The 26,203-nt window shown below is 39.9% G+C and overlaps 1 protein-coding gene across 1 annotated transcript in view; it reads left to right on the forward strand.

The window, feature by feature from the left end:
* The window catches only part of bbs9 (Bardet-Biedl syndrome 9), a 154,748-nt gene that overhangs the window by 33,025 nt on the left and 95,520 nt on the right, over positions 1 to 26,203 (forward strand). The window contains exons 13-17 of the mRNA XM_084557708.1: positions 4,787 to 4,891; positions 19,990 to 20,130; positions 20,942 to 21,037; positions 21,427 to 21,599; positions 21,776 to 21,928. Of these exons, the coding sequence (XP_084413834.1) occupies positions 4,787 to 4,891; positions 19,990 to 20,130; positions 20,942 to 21,037; positions 21,427 to 21,599; positions 21,776 to 21,928 (668 nt within the window). The remainder of the gene's footprint in view (positions 1 to 4,786; positions 4,892 to 19,989; positions 20,131 to 20,941; positions 21,038 to 21,426; positions 21,600 to 21,775; positions 21,929 to 26,203) is intronic.

Genomic DNA, 26,203 nt, shown 5'->3' on the forward strand with positions numbered 1-26,203 from the left:
CATTGCCAAAGGGAAAACAAATTATACCAGAAGTCGTGACAAAGCACCGGGTGTTAGGGGATAATGTTGCAGTTTAGAGAAACACGTGCAGCACTAATAACAATGACACTGCTGGTGTGACACCTCCCCACGTCTGTTTCTTTTTATAGTTGTTCTCTAAGTCTCACTTGATTATTCTCTCCTTCCTTCATTGCAGCATCCTGATGTGTCTTACCACAGATTTGCAAAAAGACAAACCCACAAAAAAAAAAACACACATGTACAAACACATTTACAAAATTCATCTCCCTGTGAACAGTATGTTTTTGTCTGACTCCAGCTGGGGTGTGTGTGTGCTTGCTTGCTGCTGTCACATGTGTCTTTGATTCTCTCTCTGTGTGGGTCCACACTTGTTTTTTTTTTTGAATGTGTGTCAGGTCAAAGTGTGAATGTGAACAAGTTTATTTCCAAACCGTTTCACACATATTTGTCCCAAAGTTTTCGGCCGTACATGAAGGACAACCAATCATGATGTTGTGTGTGCACATGCTGCTCAGTTGTTGTGGGTGCTGGTTGTGTGTGAAGAGGAGGGAAGGTAGCGCCTTCTGACTTTTATTGTTATTCCAGTTTTTATTCGTCTCAGATGGCGACTCCATCCCCTGTTCCCCACACACTGCCTCCTTTGTTCCCTCTCTCTTCCATTCCTGCTTTCACTCTCTCGCTCCCTTTCTCAGCCATTTCCCTCTCCCTCTCTTTCCATCTTTTCCTTTCTCCGCTTCCTCTCTTTAATTCTTCATTCTGTCTGAGAATGGTTTTATTTCTTCCTGCTTTCACTCCCATCTACTTCCTTTATTTCTGTCCCTCTTCCTTCTCCACATTCCATTTTTCCTCTTCTGATATTCACTCTTTTTTCACTCCTTTCCTTATCTCGATATTGGTGTCACTCTTCCTTTCCTTCATAAAACACACACACAAAGACTTGTTAAGTACAGAGTTGCATTTTCATGTAGATGACCAACTCTACAATTTCTCCTTCCCGACGTCATTGTGAAACATCAAAAGGCTGATAAAGTTTAAATAGAATAATTCAAGTAAAATCATTAGAAAGTACTCGAATAGAAAAATTAAATATCTAATGAGCTTGAACATTAATTTTTATGTAGCATGAGCATGCAGTTCAATTTATATGTACATTGCAACATATACTCAACAGCGTGAAATTATTCCTTTAAAGTCACGAATCAGAAACTTTGGTAGAGACCAAAACAGGTGGATTATATCTGTGTATTTGGAGGAAACTGTGGCATTTTGCAAGTCTGTTTATGGCTACTGAGGAATTTTAAATGCACAGGTTCAGATTGTTGTGCCCATCTGGAGTACGTGCATTAATGATCATATATGTGGATACATTTGTGGACACACACAGACAGAGGCCTGCATGTGATATAAACAGTATGCATGTGGGATGCTTGAATTTATATGGAGAATTGGAGCCATTAGAAGTTGGTCATGAACTATCATCACTCATATTTCTATTTTCCATTACTTTCAAGTGGATGGATGGATAAATGTGGACTAGTCCGTGCTCAGTGTTTCACATGCCAAACAGTCATGCTTATCCTCGTACATCAACTAAAATATTCAAGCACTTTTGAAGTGAGTTGTAAAAACAACAAAAAAAAACAACTATGACTAAAACTAAAACTATAAAATTAACTGTTGTTAATATTAGGAGGAAGATTAGGTTGATTATTTTTCAGGGCAGACTCTACATAGCAGTCTGACCTAATCCTGACCTGCATAGGTCAAAGGTCACACTGATAGTCACTGATGGTGTTAGCCACGGGATATGATGACATGTGTGGCTGCACGTAATTCAGTAGCAACTAAGAAAGTCAAAGATAAAATTTCAGGTTTTGTTTTTTTAATCCCAGTGTTTTGTTTTTTAGATTATTGGCACCATAAGAAAAATGTGCATATTTTACACATGCCCTTGTCAAATCTCCTTGTGTGGTAGATCCCCATCTCCACCCCTCTTGACTTCTGACCTCTTCCTAAGAGTCAGCAGTTTAACCTGAGATGTCAAGTATTTTAACCTGAACCCTGATAGCTTCAGCTGCTAGGACTGCATTTTCTGCAGCCCTGTTGATTCATAGTTTAATCCTCCTGGCACACACGAAACTCACCAACAAATATGTCCTATATGACAAGGAGATAGAAGAGAGGCTGATAAAAGCAGACGTTTAGGTTAAGAAAATTAAGAAGCGGACGGAGGAAGCCATAAAGAAGGTGCAGAAGCAAGGAAAACGTAAAAAAAAGAAAACAGTGAGTGTGAAAAAAGAAATGGAGAAAAGTGTGAAAAAAGGAGGAGAAATAAAGGTAAAGACGGCGAGGTAGTGGAGTGGGGCATTTCAGTCTCCTTTGTAGGGTTTGTTTTGGTTGGCAGTGTTGCTAATGGTTTAATGTGCCTGGGAACACGGGGACCAGTCTGAACACCCTCTATGGGTCGGACCTCGAGGTCACACAGACGGACACGATACCTGGCGCTCTCAGGTTTGACGCCCACAGCGCCGCCCTGACCTGTCCAGATGTGCCTGAATACAAGGGGACAAACGGAAGAGACAAAGAGAGAAAAAAGACGACGGAAAGAGAATGAAAATGTGAGAAGAGGAGGGATTACTTTGTGTCTTCTTTGGTTCTGTTTGTTGCTCTTAATGGGCCTGGGAACACTTAAAGCACTTAAACCAGTCTGACCAGTGTGACCTCTAGGGCACGCAGGTTAAAAGCCTTCTGCTGACAGACAGAGTGACAGGGTGGGACGGAGCAAGGAAAGTGAAAAGAATCGAGAGAGAACAGTGAATAGTTCAGGTGAAAGAAAGCAAGGATGCGGAAGAGGGAGAACTGATATGTGCTGTATCAGTTGCTGCCATTTTTATGTAAGTGGGAAGAAAGAGAAGGCTAATAAGATAAGTCCTGTTTCTGAAACATTTAGATATTTTAACTGCTACAGAAACATGATGCAGCTGTAATCAACCTAGAACATCTGCATTCAGCAGACGATCAGGGCTAACGTGTATCTGACAGGTTTATTTTTCGACTTTTCCAATTTGTTCCATGTTGAATTTATGTCCTCGCTGCGCCTGAAGTGAAATAGTTCCACTCCATAACTTGCTTTGAAACTACAGAATTTTTAGATTTTGGTTTGGAGAAAAGGAAGGAAAGAAGAGTAAGAGATGGATGGTAGGAGAGAGTTAGAGAGGAGAAGGGAGAATGAGGAGGTCATGCTGTCAGAGCATCTGAAGACGTGGAGAAAGTCTCTCTGCTTTTTATCGTCTACCTTCTCCTCTGTCAGTGTTGAGGGGGCGTCGTCTCCCCTTTCATCTCCTTATATCCATCTTGCCTCGTCCTGCTCTGTCTATCCTCATCTCGAGAGGCCTTGTCTCGCCGTTGGCCGTGTGTACGTGTTTAAGAATGTTGTGAGTTTTTTTTATTCCATGTTGAAATGCACAAACGTACGTGCATGCATATTCATAACCTTCCCACACACTGACCTGTAACTTTTAATCCGTATGCATAAACTCATGTTCACTTCCATTCGGACACACACACACACACATACTTGGGATTCAGTCACCTGTAACAGACAGAGCTCAAGAACATCACGCCCCATTACACCACCACACAGCCCTGTGTGTGTGTGTGTTTGTGTGTGACTGCATGGAGCCATTAGCTGTAATATATCCTTTCCTCTCTGTCTGTATTTGATCCCTGCCTTTTCTCTCCAGCGTGTTTGCTCTCCGTCTCTCTCTCGTTCTCCCTCTCTGTTGGTTTTGGGGTATTTGAAGGGAAGCTACAAGTCATCGCCCATCTCTCATACTACGTATAATTTTCGCGTAGTTACAAGTTACAGTTCTGGTTAGTGTTGTTAATCTTCTGTCTTCGCCTTTCACGGTGATGTTTAGCATAAGCCCTCTGAGTGTGTGATTGTGTGTGTGTGTGTGTGTGTGTGCGCGTATTAAGGGGTCTGGTTAATACCCGGCTTACTGTATCCTGTTCTGTCCTCACCTGAAACGCTGACTCTTCAAGTTTGTGTGTTTCGTTGAGTACTTTGTTTCCTTATTCATCATTCAACGACATTCTTTAAAGAGGGCTGGAATAAAACCAGCGCTGCTGTATACACTCGTGTAAGAAAATCTGACTCAAAATTACTTTAACATTTAGAATGACACAAATTACGGGGAACTCCAGTGATTTTATATGGCACTTTCATACTGAGGAGCATGAGACTCGCAAATGGCTGATTTTAAAAATAAAAGCCATACTGGAAGCAGAAAGGTCAAGATACTGATTTTATTTATGAGTCAAGCTTCTAAAACAGGCAGTCCAACTCAATTGTGTCTTTTTTTAGAACCTCTAAATGCCCCCTTCTTTTTAAACAGTTTGTAGACTTTATTCAGTATTATTAAATCTCAAACTCAATCTGAGGCCATACGGAAGGTGTTATAAACATCGTTCTTTCAAATGTTTTAGAGTTACAGAAGATTTTCTACAACTGTTTCTGCAGACAGAGTGATACACTCTGTGACAAATCACTTAATTTATTGTGTAATATCGTTGAACTGCCCATTTTCTTGTCCAACATATGCTCATACAGACATCAGCACATTTTGATTTTCAAAAAGGCAACCCACATACAGTAAAGTCTCAATAACAGACTGCTCTGGTCGCTACTTAAACAGTGGCTAGACAGGAATTTAAACAAGGTCTTTGGTCTTAATGTTAACCTGTCTTTGTTGTCTGTCTTCAGGTGTTGGTTCATCCACGGTTGTGGCATTTGCAGCTTTCCTCAATGGCCGGTACCCCCCTGCTGATTTGAACGGAGACATCACTGTGTCCTACAGCTCGCCAACAGGTAAGAAGACAACATGGCTATGTTTGACTGAAACCAAAACCTTTAATTTCTCAGAGAAAACTCTCAGAGAGAAAAAAAGAAAAAAGAAAAAAAAGAAACAGTCCTATTAAAACATTTCTTTCACATAGTAAACCAGGCATGGTCCAGAAAACGACAGTAAACGTTGCCTATAGCAGCTCTGACAACACTTAAGGTGTGCTGTATGCAGTTTGATGCACAGGACACATTTCCTTAAAACATTTAATTTAGCTGTAGCACTCCCTGCTTCTAACAACAACGAAGTGTAAAGTCTTACCAGCTGATGGCACCAGTGTGGTTTAAGCAGTTTAAGTGGAGATGTCAAAAATATCACCTTCCTTCCTAGTCTTTTTGTTCATGTGATTTATCACATAAGTGAATCATAATTTTGGCTTTGTCTGCCAGCCCACTCAAGACATTAAACTCAGCAAAGTCTTTCTATGTGCAAAATGTCAGAAATAATGCTCATTTTGAAACTTTTTCTCTTGTACTCTTTAATGATATGTATAAAAGTGGCCATCTTCAGATAGAAAATGCATGGAAATGAGTGCAGCGATCCCAGACTTCATTCTGCTTTCCAACATGACATTTCTAAATAACTGCTAACAGCTCAGATAGAATATAATCCAGCCCTTTGGCATGTACAGTATATCTGTATTTATACAAATTTGTTGGGCAGTGACTTGTAGGGTTGGTCAGTCTCATTGACAGACTGACCATGTTAAAGTTAGGTTAGAGTGCTGGCTAACAGTTAAAATGTCAAACCAGAGGCCGCATGAAAATAAGCACCGGAGGCGTTATGAAGTTCGCTGCAGTTTCTTTTTAAACATCATAGGTAGTGTTGTGTGACAGAGCTGAACGCCAGCTGCTAACAGTGCTGACTTGACGTAAGGACATCTGGGCTCTTTCCAGACAAGCCCAGTTCATCCCCCTGCTGCCTCCAGGCATCTGTTTCCAGGCCCTGCAGTATTTCTGGAAGATATTACTTTCCCCTGCAAACCAACAACACCACTCTTTATTTCAAATGTCAGAGACCTCATTTAAAAAAAAATAAAAAAAATAACTGATTTATTTCAGTATTTGTTAAGAAATCAGGCCATGAAAAAAGTCTGTGTTTTCATGCTATTGTTTCCCTTGGACTGCATTTGCTTTGGCAGGCCTCTGTTGGTGGAACAGTTTACCCGCCCCAGAAGCACATTTAATGTGAAATGTCTGGAAATATCGGGAAGTGTTTCTTTTTTGTTGAACTTTTTATTGTGATGCTAAAAATAGCAGCAAATAAGGAGTCTTGAGCGTTTCAGTGGACCTTGGCCGCCAAAGACTGTAGCTTGGGGAGAGTTTGTAGAGACTCGGATCTTGTGTTTTGGATGGGATTTGCTGGACTGTAAGTAGGATTAGACTATTAGACCTGCGCATTTCAGGTTGGAGCAAAAAGATACATGACGTTGTTAAAAAAATAATGATGTGTGAGGAGATGTATGGTTAGGAGTTAGATGAGGAGAAAGGACTATAGGGAAAAGGAGCAGTATGTTAGGGCTGGGGTGGGGTGGGGTGAATAAACAGGGAAATGGAGAGTATTAATCCAAGATACGATCAATACTCAGAATTCCAGTTCATCCTATAGTTGTTAGACAGAAGGACTGAAGTTTTGCATTGAAGTCAGTGCTTATTAAGAGGCATATCTAAAGCCCCATCTATATATTAAGTGGTTTACATTACTTTTTTAGAAGTTGGATGGACCAGGAGCTGGTTACCTAGGTAACCCTCATGTATTTCACAGCCCAAATGCTTATGAGTGAAATAAATAGAACATGAAAATATTGCTGGTGTTTGGACAAAGTTATCTCTTCTTGCCCTCACCACTCGCTATTTAAAAGAAAATGGCGTCACTGATGTCACCACTACATGTGGGTTCACCCACCACTCCAAGCCCATACGGTGAATTGGGTTGTAGCAACCATAGATGCAGACGTTGTTTTCTTGTTGTGAAATTTATGAGTTCTGTGTTTGCGCCATATATCAATCTAACGCATCTGTTTTGTATCATTAAATTTTTTATTTATTTATTTATTTTGTCTGTCATCACTACAACTCACTGAACTGCATTAAAATTCCATTTTTTTTTAACAACACTCCATCACCACTGTAACACCTTCCAGTGTTTTAATGTAGGGTTGTTTTCGGTCTGAATCCCATTACATGGATTTCTGTCTCTATACTTTGATGGTGGACTGCAAAGTGGTCATCTTTAGGAGCATTGGGTTGTGTGGTTGTAACTCCATGGCTGTGTGTTATTCCAGTGCTAATCTCCAGTAATACCTTGTCCAGTCTCATCCTCTAAATGCTGTCCTGGCTTGGAAGGAATGCATCACATTGTCTCTATCCATTTTTTTCTGTCCACACTCCCACCCAGGGGTGATGATTATGCTTTCACACCACCCACCCTACATAATGCCATCCCACCCCAAGGCTAGTATGCCCCTCTTTAAGCCCTACAAAGGCTCTGACATTTAAGAAGACTGTTGACTTCTTAAGCCCTTCAAAGGAGACTCAACTGTGGCAGGAGTCGTTACAATCTAGAAAGAATTTCATTAGTGCCCCTCTGTGATTTTCCTAATACCCTGAGAGTGGGTTTTGCACAAACACACTTGAGGAGGATCAAATGGTCAAGCTGGCATTTACAGTACATTGTTAGCTCATATACAATGGACATTCTCATCTGAGCAGTCAAAAAGAGGAGACTGTGCGGATACTTTCCCTAAAACACAGCCAGCCATGATTCATTGGTTGCTAAGCCAATTCGTGTGGAAACCTAGGAAGCTAGTTGGCAGTTTTTATTGTTTTCTCCTGTTTTACTGAGCTTGCCAGAATGACCAGTATCTCCATATGTTGATGTCTCTAGGATGCGTCAGTATTTTTGTCAGGTCTTTCGTCTTTTGACTACCATGTCTGAAATCCATTTGCAAGAAAGTTTTGCAAGAGGCCAGCTGATGCTGTTGGTGCTTGTTACCTGTGCCAAACAGATCATGTTTTTCACTCTCTTTGTAAGTGTGCGCTGGATAACAACAGCTTAGTAAAAGATTTGGATTAAAGGATTGCTTAACATTCAGAGAAGGCACCTTTTAAATTTCTTCCCTTTCCATGCACTACCCTACGCTCTGCATCTTAAGATTTAAAGATTTTGGCAGAGATTTTTTGTCTAGCTCCCTTCCAGTTTGTAGGTCTTTTTTATCACAAAAGGTCTTAAATATCCTGTCTCTCCTCTTTCCAGTTGAAAGTGCTAGCTTCTCTTTTTTGTGTGTCTGATTTTGGATGTATCATGCATCTGTGAATGAAAGTGTGATTGCTGGGACAGTGGACTGTGTGCACAGTGGAACTGCAGTCAGCATCCACAGACGTGGAGCACACACTGTCACTATGGTGTAAAATTGTATTAAAGATCTAAATAAATAAAATACAATAATTGTTTAACTTGGTGAAACCTTACAAAAACCTTGACCGACATTTTTTCAAATCAGTCAACAGATTTCAGTTCAACTTTATTAAGGACACATTGTATAGACAGAATGGTTGCTGGTAGCTGACAGTTATGACATTTTAAAAATGTCTTTCCTTTTACATTCAGACAGAAGTGAAACAGAAACTCATCATTCATTGCCCTTAGTGCTTTGCCCATGAACACTTCAGCACAGTGACATATGGAATCAAACTACAAACATCTGTTTGAAAGACAGTGCCTCACAGGTCTTATTGCCTTTCTTAGCACAAAAAAAGTGTGGGTTTAAAAAGAGGCCAATGCGTAACTGAAATATAATCCTGATGTTTTACTTCCTCATTAATTTTGAAAAGTCAACAACACTGATTTGTGCAAAAAATGTGAACTAGAAACTGTCAGAAATTTTGAAAGCAGAGACATTTGGTGGATCTGTAGTTAATTACACAAAAGAACACCTTCTCAACACTCTTAGCTATTATTGATACTATAATAAAGGCTCACAGTCATGAAACATTAAACTGACTTTTTTTCAACCACACCAGCTAATGGATCCAGAATTTCACTCATTTTAGCCAGTCTAATTTCTCAGCCGTTATAGGAGATTTCAGAACAGGAAATACTGATTGAACACTGGCTGGCCGCTGGCCAGGAGTGGCTACTGTGTGTGTGTGTGTGTGCTTGTAAGTGTGTTTGCTGTGAGAGCCTTCTTGCTCCATTTGACATGTCCTTTACGTTTAACTGGAGCTTTCACTCAACACTGATGCTTTTAGTTCTTTCTAGCTTTTCTTCCTTCTTTTTCTGCCTTCCTCTTTGTGTTGTTTTAGCCTATTCATTTTTTCTCTCCCATCCAATTCTGCTTTTTCTTCTTTCTTTGGCAGCGTAGATTGTTAATCTGAGCCCCAGACAAAGTAATGACTAGAGTTAAGATTTCAGGATTCGATAATACTGCATAATACGCAGATATTACAGAGACCTGTTGTTATGGTGTTGATTATTTAATCGTATTTAAGATGGGCCAACCATTGAACTTCTAATGTGCTTTGCTTTGAGAATTTCTTAAATGATGTAACATACCGTGGTGAAGTTGTAGACACATTAGATCATGGGTCCCCAAACTTTGCAAGCTTGATCTTGAGTTGATATTCTTCTTGCATAGACATTAATGTCACTGGAATAAATTCATGAATAAGTCACAAACACTTTTTTTGGGTTAGTGAAGGACAATCCAACCTTTGTGTTCAAATATTCCCCTATCCACTTACTATCACCTCAGTTCTACTCTGTGAATGCCACCTTCAAGACAGTTGCCATTTGAAGAGCTCAAACAGGAAACGGAGTTTTGAGGAGAGCAGACAGATTGTTATCTGTGACACAGTACCATCATGGAGGCAACAGATGAGTCCCTGATTTATTGTGCAGCATGTCAGTGACCCCAAACACGCAGTGAGAGTGACAAACGTCTTTCTATTACGTGCTGTCTCAACCTTATCAGGTTGGTTTGGACGTTTCACTGAGACGTTATTAACTTCTCGCCCGCTAACTACCTTGAACATACTTGCTGCAGTTTGCTGCACTCTTATATGAAGTCATGTGATACATAAAAAAATATTCTTTGCATTATTTTTAAAAGCATCCAATAATTAACTTATTTTTTTGCCTAAATCTTGAAACCAATTCAAACAGTGATTAAAACAGTTTTAATAAGTATATGAACATACACAAGAACATATGATGGAATAGAAATCCCTATTAAGTCCAGCCTTAAGTTAGTTAGTGATGCTTTGTTTTGGCTGAACTAATGTAAATATAGTATTGTTAGGTTCCAAGAATTGTTAATTTAATAAATGAATTGCATTTGACATGAAATAATACATTTCAATTTTATTTAAAAAAAAATAAAATGTAGTATTTTTAAAATTTGAGGTTTCTGACAGAAAACTGAGAGAGAGGGGGAGAGAGAGAGAGAGAGAGAGAGAGATCGAGGCAGAGTTATAACAGGAAAAGAGCGGCAGCCATAAGGAAGTGTGACTTTCATCAGGTTTAATAAGACGTGAACTTTTTGACTCAGCACCTCAGTGCCTTTTCATTGGCCAGCAACCTGCCATCTGCTTCTCATTCACCTTCGCAGGAAATCCTCTTCGACCAATCAAATCAGAGCCTAATCTGCCAGACTTCTATTGCCTTGGCCTAAAGGTTAGAGAAGCAGAAGACCGGCTTTTTAAATCCCAGAGCAGCTGGGAAAATATGGCAGCCGGGAGCAGGGATAAAGAGATGCTTTCCCTTAACAAAAAGATTTCAGTTTTGCAACCCGAGTCTTGTTTTTATAGTTTGGTGTTACTTTTTCTGCCCTTTCCAAATGTTGTTTCGCTAATGCTCAGTTTGACAGAATCCCTTTACAGTTACAGTCACTCAATATACTAGACAAAAACAGAGTGTCGTAAAACCACACAAATAACTACACAAAACTCAAAGTTGTTGAGCCTGGTAATTATTTGAATGCTTCTACCAACTTCCTATGCAGTTTTGCAGTGACATTGTATGGGCAGCAGTGGTGAAATGATTTGTTGTTATAAACCAACACAACTTGTAGAGGCTGCTTATTTTTAGTGCTTTTGATTTTCTATAGCCAAGAAGAATGTCTGGCCTTAATACTTAATCCTGGAGAGCTAGGCTTCTTTCCTGTGATGGCTAAAGGGAGGTACACACATCAACAAACCAGCCAAGCCATGAGATGTTATTAAAATTAAGCGCGTCGATGCGATGTCAGGTGGAATAAACTTTGCTGACGCAAAGTGGACAGGTACCAAATTGAACTAATTTGAACTTCGAGGCAACCAATTGAAGCATTGGCCAGTAGGAGCGCCTGATAGATGAGACTGACATATGACAACAAAGAGTTCTCAAAACATTTAGCGTGAGAAAACACCGTCCAAAACTAAGATAGGGGTGGTGGCGTCATTGACGTTTTTTTTTTTTCAAATTGATTAATTTCGCTGTATTTTACAAGACAAAATGGGTCATAATCATTCCAGTTTGTGGGTTTTCTGTGCTTCATTATAATTTCACTATCCTTTTTTTTTTTTTTGCATTATCTTCTATCCATGTTGAATTAGTCAGTTAATGTTAATCAGTCAATATTCATTCATTCATTCATCTTCTATACTCGTTTAGTCCTGTTAAGGGTCACGGGGGTCTGCTGGAGCCTATCCCAGCTGTCACTGGGCGAGAGGCAGGGGTACACCCTGGACAGGTCGCCAGTCCATCACAGTCAGTCAATAGTCAAGTCAAGTCAAGTCAACTTTATTGTCAATCAAACCATGCAACAGTACATTACACAGCAGACTGAAATTGCGTTTCTCCTATACTCCAATGTGCAATATCTTTTTCTTAAAGAAAAAAAAACAAACAAAACACACACAAAAAAAACCTCTTTTGAATTAAATCAAATTGTCATTTAGTACTTCTTGATTTGGATCAGTTAGGATAGAAGTCTTTTTTTCCTGATTCTGTCAGACCAGTTTTCATACTAGCCTTTTGACGAGCAGCTATTTCATTTTGCATTTGGACTTTATGTCACATTTAGGATTGCCTTGGCTCAGTTGGGTGACTGCCTTCTCTTCCAACTGTACTGTCCAAATGTGTCGGAACAAAAACCAAGCACTCCCAACGGTTATTTTTTATTTTATTTTATTTTTTTATGTATACTCATGTACAGGAAGATGAATGTCTTCCCAGGGAATCCCCTTATGTTGAACAGAGTTCAGATCTTTAAGTTCTCTTTCTTACCTCTCTGCACTACTAAACTGAATAAAACTAGATAGGAGGAGTGAGCTTTTTCAACCTTAACCTTTAATCTCAATTCTTTGCTTCTTTCTGCAGAGCTTAATCCCAAAGGTAAGTGTTTTGTTAGTAGAGCTGTATAGAGTAGAACAAGTAGAAACACACACCGTCTTTATTAAAAATACAAACAAGAGATATGTTTCCATATTCTCACATATCCACAGTACAGTACACTCCCTACACTCTCACAGAAATGCACATTTATCAAAACTACGCTATACACTTTCCAAATGCACACACACTACTGTATATACAGGAAGAGGCTGCTGCCTACTGTTTATGTTCCTGTTATGTGATACTTGGCAAGCGTCTGTACACGCACACACACACACGTACACATTTCCTCACTTTGTGGAAACGTAAATATCCATTTATATCCATTTATCTTTTTATGCTCTATGCGGTTCACACAGAAATATCATCTGTCTCACACACACGTATAGCTGTACGGAAACATATTGAGTCTCATATTTCTGCGCATATTTTGCACAAAGACACACACAAATTCCAGCAGTAGTGTTCCTAGTTGTCAGCCGGTGTTTGCTTTAGTTTGTCTGTGTTTGTGTGCTTTGATAAAGAATAGGATGTCCTGTAATACATAGTGGGCTTAGAGGCCTTGTGTTAATACACACGCAAACATATGCTTGTATGGTTGAGTATATGTGGATGTTCACTGACATAATCCATTCCTTCATCCCTTTACCCATCCTTACTTTAACTTAAACCTAATTCTGATCTTAACCTTCAAACCGAGGAGGGCCAGTCAAAATGTCCCCACTTTCCCAACATTTTCCTGATGGTCTAATACTGAAGTGAGTCCTCAACGCAACACTTCATATATGTCTTGAATGACTATTATATGCTGGCATTTCTCTCCTGCCAGAAACACTTACTCCCCAAATTAAAGATTTTTATTCAGTGCATTAAACAGAAAGACAGAAGAGCCTGTAGGACAGCGATGTCAAACATGCTGTCTGCCAGAGGGTTTAATCTGGCCCGCGGCACGAATTTGCAAAGTGATGAAAATTAGATGGAAGACAACTAGTATTCATGAAGGTTCAGGAAGTATCTGTATGTCCTGTGTTCAACATGGTTCCTGATTGTATCATTGTCTTGTGTTGTAAATGGTATGGACAGATGTCAGTCTGTTTTATTAGTCGATTAGTGATGTTCAAGTTAACCTACCAGGTTTCCAGGTGGGTGGGACCAAGAGAGACACGGAGCGAGAGAGAATATCAGCTAAAATTTTGTTCGGTATAGTGTTTGAGTGACATTGCTGAAGGAGGGTTTATCAAACTATATTTATCAGCATTCTGTATCCCAGAAACTGTGAGTACTGTTAAGACACTGTGAACTGCTCCAGAACTAAGCACAAGTATTCCAAAATGTGCACCAATGGTTTGGTACCATGCACTGATTACCTAAGAAAAACTCAGATGTTCCAAATATTAATTTAGAGGTAGGGACCACCTGGTCACAAATAAATGTTATGTGTGCTTCTAGAAGTACCTTTGTGATGATGTATTTCCTGGTAATGAGTAGGGACTTGTGGGGCTACAGGGGTTTTGTTAATGCATGGGATTTTGAGCTCTCATGGACAGCATAGCTGTATATGAACCTAACCAGGTCTCTCTGCACCCTAGAAAGAGTCTAACTGCTGCTATGCACACGTCCCAAATGTAATACTTAAGGAGAATTGTCACCCGTTCACCTCCCATGCAAAGAGTGATTTCTCCGAATTGTTAAAGGCATGTTATCTACCCCCCGTACGGTATGTGTGGACTACAAAAGTAACTGCTATTCCTAATTTTTTTTTAGTAGCAGACAGAACACAACACTCAGAACTAAACAGCAGACAGCAGTTAAATGACACTTTGTTTTCTTAGGAAATTTCAGGTTGTTCATATAATGTTTAGTAAAAGGATAGCTCATTAAATGTAAACATTTTCATAATGTAGTTGTACGTCACAAAGGGAAAAAGTTGGAGTTGTCGTTATTTATAGGTTACTATGCTATTATGTTACTGGTCCGGCCCGCTGGAGATAAAATTGGGTTGTATGTGGCCCCTGAACTAAAATTAATTTGACACCCCTGCTTTAGGTCCACAGTTAGTCGATAAAAGTAACAGCAGGGACTTTGTATAGGAAGTCATATTTCTTTTCATAAACCATGTGCTGACCACATGACATGTCTAATGCCTTGAGTGAATATCTTTTATTCTAGCCATGAAGCTAGTTGGGCAAATTTACAAAAGACTGTAGGCCTGCATACTGTATTTGACACTGATCATAATACGTACATGAAAGAGCTTCATAATTAAACGTAATCATTTTAGAAATTAAAAATCTGTTTCAGGACAAAACAAACTAGGTGTCACTGTGCCTTAACTGCCACCATATGCAAGCAAAAGCACTGCTATAAGTGGACCAGTACTCTGGTATGCAGTAACGTCAATTCTGTCTGACATACTGGGAGTTTTCCCATCAAACTCTGTCCTACCAAGAGTTCTCAAAAGCAGTCCACACCCTCTAACGTCGACTCATAACGGCACATAAACTACATTGCTTAGACTGCACTGCATGTCGCTTGCCTCTTCCACTTCACATTGGCATTACGCAAGGCTCGCTTTTGTGTAACATCACGTGATAACTCATGATAACAATTTTAGATAAACAGGGAAACGCAGAAGAATAAGAACACATCACTTCTGACTGGAACGGATTGATAACATAGCTCTCCACACATTAACACGTGAACAAGGGGATTACCTTTCCAAAGATAACCATATAAATATCTGTTGACCAATACAGTGAGAGATATTTCATTCAAGATCTTAGAATACTGGTTTAAACTTCTCTTTTTGCCATGAATTCCCAGAAACTCGTCTTCACTTGTTCTGGCATTGACACCAAAGAAGTTAGTAGATGTATTACTGATAACACTGACAACTTTGTACTATGAAAATGTATTTTTTGGCTTTACTTAAAAAGAAAAAAGGACTATAATGTAATTAACTTAATCATCCTGTTTTACTTGCAGAAAGCTAAATTCATTGACAATAAATCATTATTTATTCAAAATGTTTAAATTCCAAACAGTACATTAAAACTCCTTCCAGAACTAAGCACAAGTATTCTTATATTAAGGAAAATATATTGGTGACATAATAGAAAACTTACAAGTTACACGCCAGGACATTCTTCTCATTTAACGCCACTAAGTAATGCAGGATATTCAGACACACACATCCCTGATACACACATGTGGGTGACATCACTGCAGCTGTGGTAAGAACCTGATCCTGTACAGTGGTCCTCTACTCAAATAAACTATGTGCTCTCTCTCTCTCTCTCTCTCTCTCTCTCTCTATCTATTCCCTCTCGCTCTCTCTATTCTACTCTGTCTTGAACACACCACAAACACACACACACACACACACACACACACACACACACACACACACACACACACACACACACACACACACACAGACAATTGGAATCATTCCTCTGAGATGACACTGCGATGGAGGTACAAAAGTAGTAGTTGTTGGTTGGGGTTTTAAGTGTGTTTAACAACTGACAAAGCTTTGGTTCCTTCATCACTCTTATTGCATGCAACTTCTCTCATTATGTGATGTATCTGTGGATTCACATACATAAAAAGGCTGGGACAGGCAGTATCTGTAAGACAAACACAGTAACCTCAGTTTACTGTTACTAAGAAATTGTGTTTAGTTATCTACTCAGTCTTTGGCTTCAGTCTCAGGACTCAGTTCCAGATTTGTGAATCTAAACACAGCATCAAATGCCAATAGTCTGCTGTTTTTCTTTCCACTGTATCTGTATCTTTCTCGCCATCCGAGCTGGCTTAAACAGTAACATCTGAAATGGATGTATGGTGCAAGATTAATTTTTGTGCCATGGTAATGCTGACAGATTCTGATCTTGTGTAGGTGACGTAACTCAGCCTATGAGTTTAGCAGATACAAATAACTCTTCTGTCATTTGGAAATGGTAACAATATGTGCTGATGAAGCCTGTTTCAGTTAACAATGTCCAGGAAGTATCAAAGGATTCATACATGACGGAAAGTTGACAATATCAGATGGACCTTAACACTGCTATATCTATAACCACAGCCTCATCCCCCACTTTAGTGTTGGGCCAGTGTTAATCTGTCAACACCCAGAACTATTGTAACATTCCCACACCAAAATAGCTCCTTGGGTATTTCTTTAAGTACAGTACAAGGAATTATTATGTATTTTATTTTATTTTTTTGTAATCAAAACCGTGTATGCACATGCTTCTTGTAACAGAAGAACACAAATCTTGATGTAGACACCTATGACTACGTTTACCTGGACGATATTTCTTCAGCCTGATTAAAACCATTCTGGTGAGAGAAACCAACTTAAATGTATACATGGACGCTAAATAAAATGATCTAGTAAGATATCTGTCTTTACATTCCCCTAAACATCAGTCAGAATATAACTCTTTTTAACATGTGCAAAGTGGCCACACATGTCATATGTGCAGAGTGTAGAGCATTTAATTAATGCTCTACCTCCACCAGTTACAATGAAAGGTTGGATTATACACTGTACATATTTTATTTAATTATTTATTTATTTTTCCAACTCTCATGGTTCTATGGGACTTCTTCATGGAGCATGGCAACTTGTAGTCATGACATCATATCCTGTTTCTGTTTCATCAAATTACTAACTTAAACAAAACTTATCAGAAAAATGAACACTTGAATATGCATCAGCCTGGATTGGCCTGAGTCCCATCCACTAACATTGAGGGGGTGGAGCGTATGACTTATACTGCAGCCAAACACCAGGGGGAGCTCTATTCGCTTTGGCTTCCCTTTTTTTACAGTCTATGGCTAAAGGTCATTAAATTTGAGCACATTTACATGTCCCCTTGTTTGTGTCACATTTGTTGTGGTAATTATATATTTACCATAAAACTACACCCCAGAACACCTCAACAGTCTCACTGATGTGCTGTGTGGAAGTAGGCTTTGTGAAATTGTAAAACTCTCACACACACTAACATGCACTCAACATGCAAGTAAATCTCTGTATTATGGGTGTAACCTGGTAACGACAACCTGGGAATGTACAATTGTGGGGTGGATGGAACAAGCCGAGATTTACACACAAAGTGACGACTAGTCGTTCATTTTATCCTTCCATCTCACCATCCTTTCTTCTGTCTCTCCCCACATCTCTTCTCTTCTCCACTAATCTGATTATTTATCTGTTCTCTCCTTGTCTAACTTTTATCATGTGCATAAATTTCCTGCACTTTTTGCCGAACCCTCACAGTTCAGGAGAGAAAGGACAGAGTTTCTTGTTGTAATGTTAAAAATCCACATTCTTGACTCCACAAACAGGAAACCTAACTATAAACAATAAACAAATGGTATTTGAGCTTAAGGATAATAAAGACACATAATAAAAGAGCAATGGCAATTGTTAATGCCTGTTCTGTAGAGAATATGAAGAGCAGTTGTTTGACAAATGTCTTATGGAACAAATTTGCTACCATTTCTACAAAATAATCGGTCCACTTCAAGACTAGTTTTTGGTGCACACACAAAATAAAATGACTGATTATTTTCTTTCTGTATAGTCTCCATTGAGTTATTTTTTTTGCACCTTCAATATTTGGTATTCAGCCAGAGGACATTTAAGCAGAACATTTGTGCCGTGTTAAAATTTCAGTTTTAACACCGCAGCAAGTATGACTTTAACAGGTGGTGCTTAAAAAGGCCATACCAGTTTGTGCCTCCAGTGTTTATCCATTCCCTACGTATCATATACCTTAGTGATGATCATTTTCCAAAGCATTCCACTGTGTTTTTGATCATTTTTTTCCCCCTTCCTTTTAGGCAGCCAGTGGTTTCATTCGTTTCAGTATGTTATGAAATTCAACTTGGACAGACTTTAAACTTGCTCGAGTCAGGCCATCCATCACGGTGTACATCATGTCTGCCCTGATTACCGTAAATGTTACGTTAAAACACAGTTGTGTGGCTTGAAAAACTGCCATGCGTAATATATTTGCAAAACATATGTTTAGTAAATGGCTGTAATAAAACACAGAAATATTTTATCTCCAAGTAAAATGAGGAAAAAAAATATTGAATGATAATTTTAACGAATTTATCAGGGCCGACTGGGCCTTTCTGTGTGGAGTTTGCATGCTCTCCCTGTGTCTGCGTGGGTTCTCTCCAAGTACTCCGCCTTTCTTCCACTGTCCAAAGACATGCTGGTTAGGTTCATTGGTCGTAGGTGTGCATGTGAGTGTGAGTGGTTGTCTGTCTCTCTGTGTTAGCCCTGTGATAGACTGGAGACCTGTCCAGGGTGTACCCCGCCACTCGCCCAATGACAGCTGGGATAGACTCCAGCCCCCCTGCAACCCTTCACAGGAAAAGCGGTTACAGAAGATGAATGAATGAATGAATGAATGAATTTATCAGGCTGTTCACCAGCTTGTAAGGAAATTCCTCATTGAAGAGTCTGAGCTAGCTGGATGGGGGGGGGAACCCAGACTACAATAAAAAGCATCAGTAATGGCTCTGAACACTGATTTTTACATTTACTACATATTCATTGTGACAATATGTGTATCTAACCCTCTCTGCTGTATTTGTTGTATGTGATCTGTTGTTTAGCTATTCAGTCATCCAGAAAGAAGGGTCACTGAGAAATTAAGCGAGTTAGGAGAGAAGAAGGTCGACCACAGTCTTTGTTTTTTTCTTAAACCGCATCCATTTTCTTTCTCACCCCTTTCCTCTCCTCTGTTTTCGTCTGTTTTCCTTGGCTTTACCTCTTCCCTTCTTCTCTCTCTGCCTCGTTTCATGTATTCAGACCAAATTAAATTATTCACATAATCACTCAGTAATTGCTCGTTTGGAAGGAAAAGGTCCACAGTAGTTATGGCAAATTATTGCTATCTGTAATAACCTGGAACTTTCCATAATTAAACTGTCCCTCGCTCCCGCCCCACCTGTCAATTCTTGTATTATTGCTCTTTCAGTTTTTCTCTCGTACTAGTTTATTTCCACTTGTTTTTTCTGCTGGACTCAGGTTTTCTCCCTCTCCTGTCGTTAGCTCACCTCCCCTCCTCTGGTTACCTCGCACCGTCTCTTCTTAACAACTGCTTTCCTCCGTCCCTCCTTTCCCTCACTCTGTTATTCTTGCTAAGTGTAGATTTCTGCCAAGCTCAGCACTGCTCAGACTCAGAATATAGTTGTAGTTGGCCTTAATTCGTCCCCTCCCTCCTTTTTTTTTTTCTTGAGAAAATTTCCCCCCACTTTTCACAAAACTTCCTTTTCGGATCTCCGACAAACACTTCTCCGCTCCTGGTGTTGATGTTGAGTCTCTCGGTCTCGTAGCTCTCAGATACTCGTGTAATTCGAATATCTGCAATGTTGACTGTGTTAATAAATGTTAACCTGACTGCTGTTTGGAGAGAAAGCCTAAAAGGCGATACGGCGGCCTCCTTTAACTCCACTGTAGGGGGCTTTTGCAGAGATGGGCCACTTAAAGGGGGGTTCTGACTTTAAGGTCATGTCTCACAGCGACAAGGGAGGGAGTGTAGCGTAAAATAGTGTAGAATTAATAGTTTAGATTAAATATTTAGTTAGTAGTAGAAGTCACAGACATGCACCTTAGTAGCAATCCTATGAAATGGAAGATTTTTTAAACTTTTTTTTCCAGGAGTTCCCAGGGTCCTCCAGTCCAGGTTCAGTCTTCCTCTGGCATTGGTCTGCATACCATCATCTCCAGCCAAAACCACTAAGTTTAAGATCACCGTGGACACCAACCAGCCACCAGTTGACCTCAGCTCTATGTTCAGAGGTAGCACACCCACACTTCCTATGTATACAAAGATACATTCTGATGAGGTGCTGTTCTCAGTTTTCCAAACAATAAAAGTTCTGCATTTTAATCATATGTTTCTTTAAATCAATACACATTGTTCTGTTTTTTCCCCATGAAGATGGTGTATGACATTGATACAGATATGGAATGTCCAGTTTTCAAGTGTCCTTGAGGAACTCACTAAACCCTAATTGTTTTCTATGGTTTCCTGTGTTTATGTAAATAAGAAGAATGATTTTTATGGCAAAAATCAGTTCATTATACATTCAGTCATGAAACACACAGATGTTATTGATCAATACTGAAAACACGACAGCTAATGGTTTTAAAAGGCTGAGAAGTAATGTCCCGTCCACTTGAGGGCGTTACACAAACCCAGCTGACGTAAGTATGGACAGAAAGCTGGAAAGGACAGACCGGAGAGATGTGTACCTGTGTGTCTACAGTTATTTGAAAAATCAAGATTTATGTATTCCTGTGTGGTTGTGTATTTATACAAGTACAGTATATTTATGCATATTTGTTTATTTGTGATTCTGTGTGTGCATATGAGCTCTGTGAACCTTTGTTCTGTTCCCCAGTTATCTGACGATCGGCTGCAGTCAGCACGTCTAAACTCACTCAGTGCCCATTGTGTGCCTCTTGTATGAAGAGGGATTTGCACAAGCTTATATTGTGTGTCTCGGTGCGACTGTATCTTGTTCGCCTTTGCTGGCGTCCTATATCATGATAGGCTGTCCTATCTGTCTCATCACACTGTTTGGTGTCTTTCTGTCTCTCTCCGCAGAGTTTTCAGCAAAATCTGAAGATAAGGATGGGAACAGTTTGGCTTTCCAGTTTCTGTCAGGAGCCAAGGTTACCGTGCTGGCCTCCAAGACCTCCCGTGAGTTTAACTGCAAGATGAACGGGATTTACTTAAGACACTGGTTGCCTCCATCTAGCCTGGTTTAAATACAGGATTAGAAGCAGGCTTGGGATTTGAACCTTTAACCAGGTGCCATTTCCAAAGCAAATCTACATTTTTTACTTTTCTACGACCTTTCATAACTCTCTGTTGCTGCTAGAATGTTTTTACATTCAGTGATTCTGTCACACATTGAAGTCTGAATGGATGTTCATTAATGTGCACTGTCCCTATCAAATAAATAAATACCTGTATAGTATATAAATACCCATAGTATAAATAAATATTTTATACACGTTCATATTTATCAACAGTTGTAATCGCCATTTTATTCAGCCTCAGATAAGTGACTGTTGTTTGTTTCCTAGAGCGTTACCGTATCCAGAGTGACAGCTTTGAGGACATTTGGTTGGTGGTGAAGGAGCTGGTTCAGAGGTTTGACCAGCATTTCTCCAAACTGGGAATCAAGGACTTCAAGAAAAGCTTTAGTGGACCAATCCCACTCCAGGAGTACTTCCTGTCTGTAGACCATCACTTCCAGGTATAAACACATATGACAAAATGAGTGTTTCAGTTTAGATGAACAATGTGGCTATAAATCAACCATTGTCAGAGATTAAATGCAATTAAATCTGAATTACTGTTTAGTTTATTGTTGCCTTTATCAAACCAAAAAGCAAAACCAGCTATCTCATCATTTGGATGTGTGTCTTTTAGCTGCGTGTCAGTGCTCAGCAATATCAGGACCTGCTGTCGGAGCGAGCGGTCCAGTTCAGAGCCATCCAGCGCCGCCTGCTGACTCGATTCAAGGACAAAACCCCAGCACCACTACAGAACCTTGACACACTGCTGGACGCCACTTACAGCCAGGTCAGACACACACACAAAGTTTTGCTCGATGGAAGTCTGCAGCTTATCAAATGTAACCCCAAATGGATTTTGAAAGTAGAAATGTATTATTGAGGTGAGGTGTCTCGGCATCTCATAAGGACGCCTCTGAGTGGAGACCAAGAGGCAAATAAGGAACATGAAGGAAACCAGATATCCCATCTGGCTGGATAATACTCTGCCAGTGGAGATGAAAAAGAATGTCTGGGGTTGGGCAAATTGTATTTTATTAAGACAAAGGCACATAGTCTAGGTACGACAGAGTCAGACAGAGATAGTATGTATAAAGGGCGTACACACAGTAAGAGATTAACATCGATGTGGACTGAAGAAATTTACTTCTTAGCCATAATAGTCCAAACCTTTTGGCAATGTGAAGTGGGCGGGTACCACGTTGAACTAATCTCAATTTTGAGGCAACGATCAATGGGAGTGATTCATACATTTGATTGACATATGATACAGACACAGAATTCCACAAACATTTATTGCAAGGACTTGGACCAAATCCACCATCCTGATCGTGGGTTTTTTGACACATGCAGCAATTTATTTTCAACAGACAGTGGTGACAAAAACAGCATGCTCCTTCCATGCACCACTTTTTATGTTCTGCTTGTTTCATTCAGAGACATTTGGGGTGGGAAATTTAACAAGGATTAACTTGGCAACCACAGCCTGGAACATCCACGAAACAACTATGAGCTACAAAGAGATTGGTGGCAAGTGATCATACATGTGGACTGGGCTTAAGTGTATCAGAAACAGGTTCTTTTCTAACTCTGTGAGCTCACAGCCATTCACCCACACAGAGGATGTCCATGTATGTCCTATTCTATCTATGTTTGTGAGGACCAAGGTTTCAGGAAGGGTTTGTCCAAGGTACATGGATCTTGGCCAGTTGGGGTTAGGGTTAGGGTGAGTGTACATGTGAGTAGTAAAGCTGAGGTCTGTATAAATCTGATTTTAAAACAACACAGACTTTAAGCTTTTGTCTCACCCTTTGTTTAACTTTCCCGTTTGGGAGGGCGGACTTTTATTAGTGTCACTGTGATATTGTGTGAGTGTGGGTGAGTGAGACAAAGTGATGGTTGCTTGCCTCTGCTGTTTACTCTAGGGGCTGACTTGGCGGTCGTCGCTTCCACTGTCCATTAGCTTCTCGTTAACATAGCAAAGCTGGGTGACATCACCTCTTCATTAACTGCTGAAGCTGTCAGTACGTCACTGTTTGGCTGTGTTTGATCAGAGCCACTCTACATTCATTTGATGCAAATTAACTTTCAGAGTTCTGAGACTTTGTTGGAGCTTAATGAGAGGGAATTAATGAGCTTGTTGAAGTTCTTAATGCCGTTTTAACCCAAATAAACAGTGTTCACCTTAGGTTGGCTTGGTTCTCGCCAAGATAAGCAATCAAGGAGCCTGATCTAAACAAGTCAGCCTTAAATGTTAATACACTTACCCTGTTAAAAGTCTGCCGCCTTAACCATTTAATCAGCAGCACTTAGTGTGATCATACTTCACCAGCAATGCTATTAGGCTTGATATACAGTGATTAAAAATGAACAATCAGCTGATAATTTCCATGTATACATATCAGAACTGTAATTGTTTTGAGAACTCAGATTAAGTTACAAAAATTACATTCATGTGAACCCTACACGACCCCCGCTCAGCTGTTTAAAATACCGATTATGCTGATTCAGCCTCAGCCTAACTTTAGTACAGGCTGGATCAAAGATCTGGGAAAAAAGTGTTCCATTACAATAAAGAAATAAGATAGAAAGCAGATAAAACAAGCAACAGGTACTGTTTCCATGTACCTTAACATATTTAGATGAGTTTGGGTTCATCCCGCACACTCAGACCTGTCATGTAGGAAATGAATATAATCAATATGTCAAACATCACAATGATCACTGCAATGCTTTGTGAACTTTGCTTTTTCCCAGTAAAATCCTTTTTAGCACAGTCTTTCTAATTAATTCCATTTTAGTTTTATACCTCCTCTGTTTGTGCAGAAATAATCGCATTTAAAACTAGAAAACTCTCCAATCATGCTGAAAGACTGTTGCATGAATTTCAAGCTGAATCTAATGATCTTGAAATTATTTTTTGTCTCACGTTGCCATATTAAGTTTCTACAGTTTCAGTCAAAAGTCTGAAACATTTCGTTGCTCTTTTTGTGGGTTCAAACCATAGTCTGAATGTAAAGATGGACGAAAGCATGTTGACCGTTGTTGCTTGTTCTAGCATTATTATTTCTGATAACTTTGGTTTTAAGTGGTTCATTTCAAGTTATAAAAATGGGAAGTGACATCATAATGGCTGCTGTGATTGACAGCTGCAGAAGTACTCGTGGAGTTTCCTGCAAAGTTCTGAGAAACTGGCAAACTGAGTGGCTGTATTAACCGACACATGAGCTTGAGGATAGTTGTCATTTATCGGTAGGTTAAATTAGCGAATTCCATTTAGCTGAGCATTACAACCAGCAGCAATGACCGTCAGCATCTCAGCAACCCCGCTTCATCACAGGTTCACAGGGGTATGCAAGTGATTGAGTCTAGTGAAAGTAAGCATCGATACCGTGTCTCCACCACCAAACTACTGCGCAGACTGTGGCCTCTTATGCACAAGATGGCCCCGCCCATATCCCCCAAATTTTTGGCTTTACATTGGGGACGCATTGTATATATTTATATATACAATATAAAGGGTTTAAAAAAGTTAAACAGCTTTAGTTGATTATACAAACACAATCTTAACCCTGACTTTCTTTTTTTTCTGAGAATTTGCTACATCGACATCACCTGAAAAATCACATGTCAGCATAACTTCGTACTATAATTTCTGATTGGTTTCAGTGTCTCGCTATAATATGATCATATCACTTGCGTCCAAAGATTTACTAGAGGTCATTCTATTTCCATTCGTGCATAAACTATATTCATCACTATAAAACTTTGTGTAACCTTATGACTCACACTGTCTACTTCCAGTCAGCATGTGCATCAGCTGTCAGAATGTCATTGTCTCATGCTATTCAAGCTGTTTGTAGCTCTGAAATCACGACTGTGCCTCATCATGCTAATGCTTTCTGCTGTCACTCCTGTCCATCACCCCTTCTTTCTCTCCGTCTTTCCCTCTCCCTCTCTTCCTGTCTTCCCGCCATGCAGCGGCTCGTATGCGGGAAGTTTCTGACACACTATACACTCTGTAATGTATACACACTCGCCATAATGGAGGCTATCGACGGCTGGTCGGAAGAGTGATGAATGCGTCAAATTAATAATTCATGTCAGTATTAAGAGTCATGCTGCTGAGGCCAGAGCCAGCTCAGCAGTTTGGCTTCTTCAACAGGGCAGATTTTGTGAGGATACATCACATCCTTGTATTTCTTAGAATGCTAGACATTGGCTTTGGATAGGCTTAAAATCAAATTCATTTGATTTTATTGATCTCATAGCCATTCACTTACAGTCAAATTCACCCTGTAACTCCTGATGTCGTCAGTTGCACATTAACACCTTGCTGACTTACACGTCAGTGGTCTCAGTGTATGAAGGTAAGACATTGTTCCTTCACTTCTCCCTCCTTGATCTTTTCCAAATCAGTACCAGGCATTTTGAAACCTTGGCCAAAACCTCCACAGGTGAAACCTTGTTGAACTGTTTAGAAAGCAGAAACTTTGCGGCCTGCAATCACACTGTTGTTGGAATGGTAAAGGAATGTGTGGCCAATCGGGAATGCTGGTGAACCAGGCACCTCTTTCATTTAGCTTCGGAGGAATGTCTGCCGAGTAAATTTTCTGCATCAATCCTGGCCGATGGGGGGAGGGATTTCCCCCTCGTTAGCTGTGTGTGTCTCCACATGCATCGGCCGGCCATCACCGACGAGCCGTCAGAGATAAGAGGAATGAGCTCCCCGTGAGAATATTCTGTGGTTGGCTGTGCATTTATGCAGCGGAGGATAATATTTCCATTGTTCATGCTGCCTTTATGAGCCTATATTTTATTCATGAATTCCTGAGAGCTAGCGAGCCACGTCTGACTTTATGTGTGTGTGTGTACATGTAACGCTCAAGAAACTTTTTCATCTGCCGACTACAGTGGCCCGATTCCAAAATACACCCAATGCTTGAACCAGCCGAAAGTGATGGATGAGTTGCAGAATAGCTTAAGACCCATGAATGATTGTTTGTAATGTGTCACAGTAGCTAGTAGAGAAGACAAACCAGCTATGGACAAAGTCCCTAGTTTG

This window comes from Chelon labrosus, assembly GCF_963514085.1.
Source record: "Chelon labrosus genome assembly, chromosome: 12".
Taxonomy (NCBI): domain Eukaryota; kingdom Metazoa; phylum Chordata; class Actinopteri; order Mugiliformes; family Mugilidae; genus Chelon; species Chelon labrosus.